Here is a 12,099-nt window from a genome sequence, read left to right on the forward strand (position 1 = left end):
AGCTTCTCAGTGCTGCGCTTTAACCCGCTGTGCCACCAGGGAGGGCCCTGACTCCTAACTTTTAATGACTGGTGCTCGTTAAGCAACACGTACCCACTGTTTGTTGTGAGTATTTACAGATAGATGTAATTAGTTGGGTTTGTGTCTCCATGTGTGTCCTGTGCTTCCGCATCTAGAAAAACCCTGTCAGCCGCTTTACTGGATACACTTTTGGAGACAGTGCAGAGACAAATGTATAGGTAAGGGGACAGAGTGCCTAAAAAGCTCATTGCACTGTAACAGAGAACAGCGCACCGCACCAATCACATGCATACAGCTTGTGTTTTTACAAAGTGTACACACACCATGAAACGAACATTAGACCATGACCTGGATCCAGAAGTCTCTTCTAGTCACTCCTCCCTTCCAAGATGACCTCTGTCCTGGCTGCGCATAGCATCAGTACAACCTTTTATGTGCTCTATTTATGTTGAGCTTTTTTTTTGCTCAAAATTGAATTTGCGAGGTATACCTGTGACATCTAGATCGTGAATTGTGTAGTTGCGATGTCAGGTTGCTCATTGTCATTGCTGTATCATACTGCACTGTGTGACTACCACAGTTTATACATTCTACCACTGATGAGCAGTAGAGATGTATCCAATTATGACATAAGACAATGTTGTTACAAACATTTTTGTGTGTGTGGTTTGGTAAGTTTGTACATGCACCTGTCAGGTATATACCTAACAGTGGAATGCTGGAACAATAAAAATTTTGTTTGTGTATATCTTATTTTTTGAAAAATTATTTTTATTTATTTATGCATTGAAAAATGGATGTAGGCCAGAGGTGTGGGGGTGAGAGGATTCACCAGAGACAGAGTGGGGAGCAGAACAGGCCAATCCATGAAACCCACTGCTGAGGGAGCAGCGGGGGAGACAGGTGAGGTCTGCTGCACCCTAGGGTTACTCCCTGGACAGGAATCAGCTCAGGCCACAGTGGCTGGCAATAGCTCGATAGTGCTGAAACTTTAACCCTGTGCCACCCGGGGAGGGTGGGAGCTTTGTGTGTGTATTTTAAATTGCCTGTGTGTCCTGATGGAAATGGTCAGTAGATGTTGAAAAACTGATGCAAAAGAAAGTGGTAACAACCACTATGGAAAGCTGTGTGGAGGTTCCTCAGGCTACAAAAATGGAGCTACCTTATGACCCAGCAACTCTACTCCGAGAAATCCACTCAAAGGACACCTGCACCCCCATGTCTACTGCAGCACTGTTTGCGATACTCAAGACACGGAAACAACCCAAATGACCAAAAATGGACGACTGGATCAAGAAGATGTGCTATCTATACTCCATGAAATACTATTTAGCGATCAGAAAAGATAAACTCATGTCACAGCAGCATGGATAGCACTGGAAGGGAGCAGGCATAGTGAAATAAGTTAGGAAGAAAACGAAAAAGATCAGATGGCTTCGCTTACAGGAGGAATATAGGGGAACCAAATAAGGGATCTGCAAAAAAAAAAAAAAAAAAATGAGCAGGCAACTGTGAATCAGAGACACTCCGAGGCCGCGGGAAGAGGCAGCACAGCTGGAGGGGACGACACAAGGGACGATGGTGATGGTACAGGGTGAATTGATGGTGGGAATTTTACAGGGGACTATGTGCCTGAGAGGAGAAAGCATGCATTGTTCAAAAACAAGCAATGATTATAAAACACCTATAAATAAGCATGTTACAGAAATGTTTTAAAAAGAACAGAAAATGGTAACTGAAGGAGTAAGTTCTTTGGCTTTTGACTGTCACATCAGTGAGTATCTTCCTACGGAAACTGAGCAGGTACTGGGCAGAGTAAGTAAATGTATTCGCAGGCAACTGGTTTAGAAGGAGCCTTTTGTATCAGAAACAGGAAGGAACCATGTCTGGGGGCTGGGTCCTCCTGGTGGGCAGAGCACCGGCTGCCCTGGGGAGAGCGAGGGGACTATGGCGTCTGCTGCCAAGAGAGGGAGGGAGTGAATGCGGGGCCCTCGGCAGAGTCTTGAGAAGTCCTGTGGGTGTTGCTGCTACTCAGGTAGTCAGCGCGGAGAATCACACGACTGTGCTTTCCCCCTAGTCTGTCACCTTTAAAACGACCAGCAGGAATCTGGCCCGAGCCATGTGTATGAAGAATCTCAAGCTCACTGTCATCATCATCATCGTATCAATCGTAAGTTTCTGCCCTTTGTGACGGCACGCGGTTTACCTCTCAGGGTCTAGGCAGCGAGGAGCCAGCCGCCGCCCCGTGCGCCGTCTGCCGAGCACGCACGCATTGCCGTCTGCACCGAAACCCTCTCCCGAGTGGCGTCTCACTTTCTAGGGCATTCCATTCCCTGGTTCTGTTTTCTTGGTTCCCGTGGTCTGTTTTGTGTCTGTGAGCCACAAAGCCCTGATGGCACATTCTTCTCTGTGGGACAGGTCAGCAGTCAGCAGGCAGGGACTGTCTTAGACTTCGTGGGCCATGTGTAGTGTCGGTCACACCCCTGTTTAAACAACTTTGAAACTGCAGCAGCATAGAACATGGGCCGTGGGCTGCTGTTTGCTGTGGGTGAATGATGAGACTGGCTGGGAATTGTAGCCTTTAGGCCGGTAAGGAAATTATGCATAACACAGTTGCTGTGAATAATTGAGTATCACTTTCTTGCATTTGATAACTGTTGGATACTTGGGCCGCCATGGGTTTCTTCAGTTAATACTTCGTTTTATTTGGAATGCTCCTTTGGTATTTATCAGAGTGGTATTTACTATGAATTCTTACTAGATTTCTATTTTCAAGTTAAGAATTTCAGCTTCAGGCCTACACTGCTCCACATTTTTGGTTAGGAATAGGCATTTAATCTTAGGAATTTATACCACTACCCAGTGAATTGACGGCTGTTACATTTAATGTTAGTGCGTTGAATTACATTACTAAATACACTTGTAACTCAGTTGGGACACATACCAACAGGTGGTAATACATGGTGAGTTCAGTATTGGGCTGTTCTGTTGTCTGTAGTTTACTTGTGTTTTCCTTTTGGAATCTGCACAAGAGCCTTTTTAACTGTCCAGCATGTCTAGTAGCCTTTTAAAATTTCTTTTGCATGCAGAGCAGTGTGGAACAATAGACTCATTGTTCCAGGAAACAAATTTTCAGCTTTGTTTATTCTACTGCAAGCACTTCTCTGTGTGTAAAAATACATACATATATTTCAACCATATTTTAAATTTCTAAGAACTCACTATTCTTAGTATAACCTGATTTTCATGGATTTGTGGTTGCTAACAGATGTCTCCTTTGAGTTTTCTGGGTCCAGAGAGTTAGTTTACATGATGGCAGCTGCTGCTGGGCACCTCTCAAGCCCATGGGAGGGGCAGTCTGGACCCTGAGGCCGGAGCAAACGTAACCACAGGCCAAGTTTGTTCTTCATCTAGGAAACCTCAGCTCTGTTCTTAAAGGCCTTCAGCTGATTGTGGAGTCAGCTGCCTACAGATCAAGTAGGATAATGTGCCTTAAAGTGAGCTGATTGTATGCTTTACTCACATCTTCAAAACAGATTAGCTTTGGGCCGACACTATCACTGCAGCCACGCATAAAACTGACTTCACAGAAGTCGTTGTTTATTTTTATATGTATGGGTTTATTGTCACTGGAAGTACATTATACTGCCTTTTTTAAAATTTCATTTCCAGTATGGTTAGTGTTGACAGTCAGAAGCCCCATAAGCAAGGTCTCTTTGGAATCTTAGCTAATTTTCAAGAGGAAAGAGATCCTGAACCAAAAGCCTGAGGGCTGCTGCCCGCAGGAGCAGGGAGGGCAGTGCTGTGCTCTGGGCCAGGCAGCCGCCCCTCCCCGCCCAGCCCGGGATGGCCCAGGGCCTTCCTAGCCGAGAAGTTCAGCCCGGTCTCCGAGTTCACAGCCCGACACTGTTCCTTTGCTCACACCCCGCGGGTGGGCGTGCGCCCTAGGCTCTAGCGCTGAGCTTTTCCTTCCATACATTGGCTGTGAAGCCGCATCGTAGTTGAATTCAGATTTTATGTTGATCTCTTTTTCAACACAGTATTGACTTGTCCGAAAGATAATGTGTTTCAGCTTAAAAGTGCTTAATAGTTCAGCTGTGGCAGATACTGCCTCTGTGTGTCCGTGTGCGCACGCGCACGCCTGTGCATGGACACAGGCACAAATATGGCAAAAATGTGTTGTGACCACCCCCCCCCCAATATGTGTTGGGAGAGAAGGCAACAAAATATGTTTCTGATTGGGGGGTGGGGGCATGGAATTATTTTTTCCTCAGTTATGTGAGTAATAAATGAGTCACTTAAAGATTTCAAAAAGTTTCAATGATGAAGTAAAGCGAACCTGGTATTTAAAATAAATCTATTTCTGGAATGTAATGTGAGCAAGCATATACTATTACAAATATAAAATTTCAGTACCACAATTAAATAACTCACTCATCTGTGGTAGAACAAATGTTTTCACAGTGGTATGACTTACATCAGCTTTGCTTGGCTTTGATAGTAATTGTCATTGTCGGCTAAAAATTTTGTAGCGGCATTCTTGCTTCTATGGAGTAAGCTCTCTACTCAGGCTTTTTAAATAGAATCTTCTCATCCTAATAATGAACAATCAATCCATGTGTAAAACCTGAAAATATCTCAAGGGGATGTTGGCAGTGTTTGATCTTTATGACCATTGCTGTTGTGCCTGCCAGTAGCAGCTGTTCTCTTCGCTGACTTCTGACCAGTGCCCGGTGAAGATAGCCTCTCTGCTGAATGCAGAGTAGAATTCAAGTACATGAGATATCGGAAAGGGTAATTTTAATTCTGCATCCTTGTTATACAACTGCTACTTTAATGGCACCTGTGTTTGTATTAAAAAGTCTCGGCTTTATGTATTTAGGAGCATATGATGGCTTCAAGAAAATAAAACTGCCTTCCCCCTTCCTCCAGGTGTTCATCTATATCATTGTGTCACCTCTCTGTGGTGGATTTACATGGCCAAGCTGTGTGAAGAAATAAACAAGAAAAAGTTATCATTAACCAAGGACATCAGAGAACAAGGAGTTCAAAGCAATCCATGTGACTCAAGCCTTTTAATACTGCCAGATGATATCTGTCAGTCTCAGCAACCCTCTTCTTTCTCTTTTGTTATCTTGTTCTAGGCCGCCAATTTCTCTCTGTCCTATCAACCAATCTATTCCAGTGCACTTCAGATTGAACCATTCATTGTAGTAGTTGCCTGAAAAAGGCATTTTGTCTTTCGATTTGTTGTTAGTGTCCTTTACTTCAGGAAACCTTTCTGTGGTCGCACACAACTACCACCAAGATAGAAGCCACCAGTCCTATGAGCTGTCTACTGACACGATAGAGGAAATTTATATGTGCGCACAAAAGTATTCAAGAGATAGCTAGTATTGCTAAAGCCTCATCTTAATGTCTTTTATTATTGAAGAGTCTTAGGTGCTTTAAAACAATGTAAATGTAGAACTGTAATAAACTGCTGGTGCTGCTTGCTTCTCGGAGCCCAGGCAGGTCGAGTATTGAACGTCTCTGGCAGACGGGGCACATTTTGCCGGCCCATTAGGAAGAGGCGCACAAGTTCTTTGTCCTCCCACTGTTCACTTTCAGGAATAAAGTTGTGACTTCTCCCCAGCTTCACATTGCTTGATATCCGTTTTTCCCGTTGCCGTGGAATTGAGCAGATGACAGCTTACATGTTGCTTAAGGTGGTTGTTTTTCTATTCATTTTGCTTCAGTGGCTACTTAGGGCAATCATATTGTTAATGGAATGAATAGTGGAGGGAGTGAGGAGGCGAATCCTCGGGCTCACCAAAGATAACGAAGAGAATCCCAGCAGATACGTGTTACTGTCATAACTGTATGCAGAACTGTGGTGTGGGGAATTTTCCCAGTCTTGGAAAATCCAAACTGGAATGTAGTCAAGCGTCAACTCTAGGGTTTGGGCTTGAGAACAATAGTTTGAGCATCCTTTGTGGTTTAAGAAGTTCTTTGGATCTGCCCAGTTTTGAAGAAACCTTTTATGTAACTTGAGGATGGACAGTTGAGCTGCGTGTAATCATGCTTCAGCTACTCCTAACACTCGCAAGTACGTACTTGGGGCACATTTCTAAAAGGAAGACATTTGCTGCCCGCGTCCAAATTGCATTTATTTATCAATAAGTGCCAGTAAATGGAAATCATCCTTCAGTTGACTATATTCCTAGTTAAAGAACAGTTTGCCTACGAAACCTACCCACCTGTTTTGCCTAGTCATGTGCCTTGAATATATCTGTGTCACATAATCTGGCCCTGCTACCTGGTTCATTTATTTGACACATTTCAGCCCCATTGGAACTCTCTTGCTGCCGATCATAGCACAAATGTCCCCCCCCCATCAACACTAATGCCTTTTAATTACATCAACATTTCCTACTGGAAAGATGCTTGTTCCCAGAAAACATTTGGCAGCCTGGAGTAGTGATTTCCAAATGTCTTTAATCCAAAGAAAATGACTTAAAAGATTATTTCCCTTTCTTATACACACCTGAATAAAATTGATGTGCATGTTTTAGGGATCAAGTACTTACCTGTCCCTTGGTATATTTATGTATAAGAATGCTTTTTAAAGCACATGTCTTGTTTTAAATGACTTAAAAATGAAAGCATTAATAAAATTTAAGAGTAATACAATGTGTCGCTTGTTTTAGAAGTTCTTCCTGGAATTTAATTTTTCCTGATGAATTTTACCATAGTTAACAGAACAACATGGTTACAGTTCACAACAAATATGAAAACACATTAAAAAGTCTTACATTTTCTGGGGCCCTCCCTGGTGGCGCAGCGGGTTAAAGCACAGCACTGAGAATCTAAAGCCGCTTCCACATGAGTTCGATTCCCGCCTGCCCCGGAGGTGACCACATGGTGTGGCAGACCTCTCCTGACCCACCCGCTGCTCCCCTCAGCAGTGTACTTCATCCATCTGCCTGTTCTGTTCCCCACTCTGTCTCTGGTGAAGCCTCTCACCGCCCCTGAGCCTCTGGCCTGTACCCCAGTTCTGTATGCACAAATAAATAAATCTTAAAAAAAAAAAAAAGTCTTACATTTTCAGAGGTATATAAAATTTCTTTAAAACCAAAAAAACTTTTTAAAAATGTAGTCTGCTTGTTGAGGTGGGTATACCAAGGGGACATGTGGAAAGGTACATGGAAGCCACAGTGTCACTAGGCCTGACAGTTTCCTGTCTCACAGCCTCAGTTGGTCAGCAGGACCAGTGGTGGACATGCAGTGCAGGAGATTGAGAAAAAACTGGGGTACACCAGGCATCTCAGCATCTCTGCTTTATAGCCCCCACCTTCGGAGATTTCCACTCCCCTTCTGCTTTTCAAGTCTCACAGGAGTTCATTTCACTGGCAAGAAAACTAACAATGCACAGGAAAAGGAATTTCTGTGGAATTTCCAGCTCCTGTCAAGAGCAGCGATAACACTCCACTGCCAGTTCTTCCTACATGTATTCGTAAGATCAGCTCACCTGCTTTATGATACAAAAATAGGCAATTTAGGTAAGTGAAAGCATTCTTTTGCCAGGGGTATTTTGATACAAAATTACTTGGTAGTCATTCTATTTACTAAACCAAAACATATCTAAGGTTGTGAGTTTACATCTGTCTTCCAAACAGCAGGAAAATCATAACAATACTGTATGAAACCACTCAAATGCATGAGCTGACACCTTGATTTACTTTTTTATTTAACTCCAAGTTTGGAACAGCGCCAAGAAAACTTTAAAAATGTCATGCAGGGAGACCCTATTTAATTCAAGAGCGCCCTTACGGACTTTAACTCCTGCCAAGATGAAATAACAGCACCTGTATGTACCCTCCTGCCTGACATAACTCCAGAAGGCTGAAGTATATGACATAAAAGTTTGTAAGACTTTGGACACCAAACAACACAGGACAGTGATGTGAGAGGTATACCCCAAAATTAACCCAGCTTATTTAATAAAAATCCTCAAAAATCATATCAAACCAAACCCAATAATGCATCACAAGTATTATACACATCATGAACAAGTGAGATTTATTCTAAGGACGCAAGGATGGCTTGATATCCACAAAGATCAATCACTGTAAATCACCACAACAAAAAATATTAAAATGCTCATATCGGGCCCTCCCTGGTGGCGCAGCGGGTTAAAGCACTGCACTGAGAAGCTAAAGCCACTTCCGCATGAGTTCGATTCCCGCCTGCCCCGGAGGTGACCATATGGTGTGGCAGACCTCTCCTGACCGCCCGCTGCTCCCCTCAGCAGTGTGCTTCATCGATCTGCCTGTTCTGCTCCCCACTCTGTCTCTGGTGAAGCCTCTCACCGCCCCTGAGCCTCTAGCCTGTACCCCGGTTCTGTATGTACAAATAAATAAATCTTTAAAAAAAAATGCTCATATCATATGATCATATCAATAGATGTGAAGAAAGCATTTCATAAGATTCAACATCCTTTATGATAAAAGCCCTCAAGAAACTGGGGATAGGTGGAACCCACCTAGCATAATAAAAGCTATTTTGACAGACCCACAGCTAACATCATTCTCGATGGTGGAAAATGTAAAACCTTTTTTTTTTCCCTCTAGGATCTGTCCCAAGACAAGTATGCTCACTTTCACTGTTATTCACCATAATAATGGAAGTCTTCACTAAGACATTTTAGTGAGAAATAGATAAAAGGAGTCAATTGGGAAGAAGTAAAACTATCACTATTTGCAGATGATAGAAAATCCTACAGATTCCACTAAAAATACAAACAAAACCCAGAATTGGCAGGCTACAATAATCAAGTCACAAAGCTAGTTGCCTACCTATATGCAAACAATGAGCTAGAAGAGAAAAACAAAATTACATCAAAAAGAAGCACCTAAGAAGAAATTTAACAAAGGAGGTGAAGGATCTGTGCAATGAAAACTATTAAGACATTGTTAAAAGAAATAGAAGACAAAGAAATGGAAAGATATTCTATGCTCATGAACTGAAGGATTATCACGGATAAGTCATTTACCCAAAGCAATAGACCACTTCAATGCAAAACCTATCAACGTTTAAATAGCATTCTTCAAAGAAATAGAGCAAACCGTACTGAAATTCATATGGAACCACAAAGAAACCCAAATATGCAAAGTAATCCTGATAGGAACAGTATCCTCACAGTTCCAGACTTCAAGCTACACTTCAAAGCTGTGATAGTCAAAACAGTTACTGGAACAAAAACAGATACCCATGGAATCAAATTGAAACCCCCAAGAATAAACCAACACACTTGGCTTTTCAGGCATTCTCCATTTCTCCTTCAGTGTGGGAGGACATTAACTATCATAACTTCCAGTGCTGTCGGAGACTTTGTCCCCGATCACGGATTATTGGGGGGCAGAACAGGCAGGGTCTCAAGGTGGGAATGGCGTTGGCGAGCAGAGATTCCTAGAAAAAGGGAAAAAAAGGGGAGCGGGCGCGAGGAAGACACGGGAATGGGAGTTGGGTGCGAGTCTTCCTGCTCTGCCTTCAGCAGAGGTTTATTTTATACACTTCAGGCAGGCAGAGGGGTGACATTAGCATATGAAATGGGCTGAGATCACAATCACCTTTTTGCTAAGAATAGTCTGGGGTCGTTTTGAGCTTTAGTTGAGATTATAACATTTTTTAAATCAATCTATCAAGGTTAAGACAAGTACATAGATTCACCAAGTTTAAGACTAGTATTACTATATTTACCACAGTGAAGACTGACCAAAATAAAGTCCCTGAATCCTGATTAGCTCTGCATAGGCGATTTGGGTGAATTTCCATATCCAAAGACTAGATAGTAGAAAGCTTGAGTGGTTATTTAGAAACTGAATAGAAGGCTGAGTGAGATAGAGTGATAAGATTTGGGTTTTCCTCTGTCTGGCAGTGAGAGACTTTGCAGTAACAGCCATTTATCTTTATTAATCAGCCAGTTGTTTAATGACTTGACTTCCAGAGGAATTTCTCACCCTGGTGCAGTACTTGCTTGTCAGGGCCGGGTAACGCCTTCTGAGGCTGAGGCAGTCCAATTGTAAGCTGAAGGTTGCTCAGAATATTTTGACATTACGATTATACAAAAAAGGGAGGTCATAACATAAGTTAGCGTGGAAAGTCTGATTTTTCAGAGCATTTCCCCTCCACCCATACAGTGTCTTTCGAGAGAGGTTGCATAGCTTGTGTCACAGTGCTTTGTCAAAACCTCAGGAGAGAGGCCTCTGGCCACACATCTGTCATTTCCAATTATATCATGTGGGGTTGCAGCTTTCTATGAATTTGCTGTGGCTGAATCAAGAAAGAACGGACTCAGAACTATACAGGAATTATAGTTTCATGAAAGATGTTGAGGAGATGAGGAAGACTCAGAGAGTGAAATAATCTTAAAACACAGGATTTCTTTGACTTGACTAAATGGATTACACTTGGCTGTAAGACCTGAAACCTGAAATACACAGAAGAAAACTTAAGTGAAACACTCCATGAAATTGGCCTCAGTGATGTCTTTGTGGATTAGTCTCCAACAGCGTGAGAAACAAAAGAATATAAGCCAATGTGACTACATCACATTTAAAAGCTGCATAATGAGAAGTGCATAATGATAAGGTATTATGAAAGCAAAGATGCCTGAGCAATGGGAGTGTGTGATTGCACACGGCACATCTAATGAGGAGCTCTCACAGTGGTCAATAAATAGAAAATAACCCTATCAAAAATTGGCAAATGCAGGGAAAGGACACTTCTCCAAGAAAACAGATGCCAACAGGCACATTAAAAAAAAAAAAGAGCATCGCCTGTCATCAGGGAAATGCAGGTCAAAACCACCATAAGAAAACAACACCTGTGAGAATGGCCCAGCTCAAAAAGAGCAGAAATAGCAAGTGTTGGCGAGGATGTGGAGGAAAAGGAACACCCATACACTGTTGGTGGGTGTGTAGACTGGTCCAGCCCCTACTCATAACAGCATATTAAAAATAGATCCACTCTGGGCCCTCCCTGGTGGTGCAGTGGGTTAAAGCACAGCACTAAGAAGCTAAAGCCACTTGTGCATGAGTTTGATTACCGCCCCGGAGGTGACCACATGGCCAGCAGACCTCTCCTGACCCGCCCGCTGCTCCCCTCAGCAGTGGGCTTCATCCATCTACCTGTTCTGCTCCCCGCTCTGTCTCTGGTGAAGCCTCTCGCCACCCCTGCACCTCTGGCCTATACCCCAGTTCTGTATGCACAAATAAAATCTTTTAAAAAATAAATATGTATTGTGTATACACACACACAAAGTAGAATACTACTCAGCAATCAAAAAAGATAAACTCATGCCATCTTCAGCAACATGGATGGGGCTGGAGGGGACTATGCTAAGTGAAGTCAGACTGAGAAAGACAAGTACCAGATAGTGTAATGTGTATGTATATGGAATGTAGAGAAACCAGACAAGGGGTCAGTTAAATCCAAACAACTAAAACCTAACCCTTGAAAGCAGACTACAGAACAAAGGAATTCAAGGGGGGAGTAGGGGGACAGCACAAATTGGGGAGGGAGCACAGTGGACCTGGTGATGGACTGTGGGTGCTTCCGTAGTGGCATCTCCTGGGTAACAGCTGCGAAAAGGGGGGGGCAAGGAAGGGCCCTCTGCTTTCACAATGCAAGGCAAACCAAAGTTTCCTTGATTTAAAAGGTAGATCTGTATGTAATAAACTCAAGAGAAAACTTGGGAAAGCGGGAACGTCTTGCAAGCACTTGGCCCTCCGTGCTGCGGTAACCGCCCGTAATGGGAGCAGAGTTCCACAGGTGGCAGCAGACATCCGCTTCAGCTCCGCCGGAAGGACTAAGGTTTTGTTTATTCGAGGATGAAATGGGCTTTTCTGATAAGATGTAAATTAACGCCTAATAGAATCAAGCAGTATTTTCACTGTATATCGCTTACCGTCTTGGATGATCAGTGGGTTGAATAATTTGCATTTAAGTACTCTACAAGAGTACTTACTGGTGAGGAAAGCGGTTTACAACATAGTGTGGGAGAAGCAGGAGCTCCTGCAGCCCCCGGGACCCCAC

The 12,099-nt window shown here is 43.1% G+C and overlaps 1 protein-coding gene across 1 annotated transcript in view; it reads left to right on the top strand.

Moving 5' to 3' along the window:
* VAMP7 (vesicle-associated membrane protein 7) overlaps positions 1–6,798 on the top strand; it is a 26,501-nt gene extending 19,703 nt beyond the window's left edge. Inside the window, exons 6-7 of the mRNA XM_004695250.2 lie at positions 2,099–2,191; positions 4,954–6,798. Of these exons, the coding sequence (XP_004695307.1) occupies positions 2,099–2,191; positions 4,954–5,022 (162 nt within the window). The 3' untranslated portion in view covers positions 5,023–6,798. The remainder of the gene's footprint in view (positions 1–2,098; positions 2,192–4,953) is intronic.
* Positions 6,799–12,099: the final 5,301 nt, after the last annotated feature.

This window comes from Condylura cristata, unplaced genomic scaffold, assembly GCF_000260355.1.
Source record: "Condylura cristata isolate star-nosed mole 26May11 unplaced genomic scaffold, ConCri1.0 scaffold00057, whole genome shotgun sequence".
Lineage (NCBI taxonomy): Eukaryota > Metazoa > Chordata > Mammalia > Eulipotyphla > Talpidae > Condylura > Condylura cristata.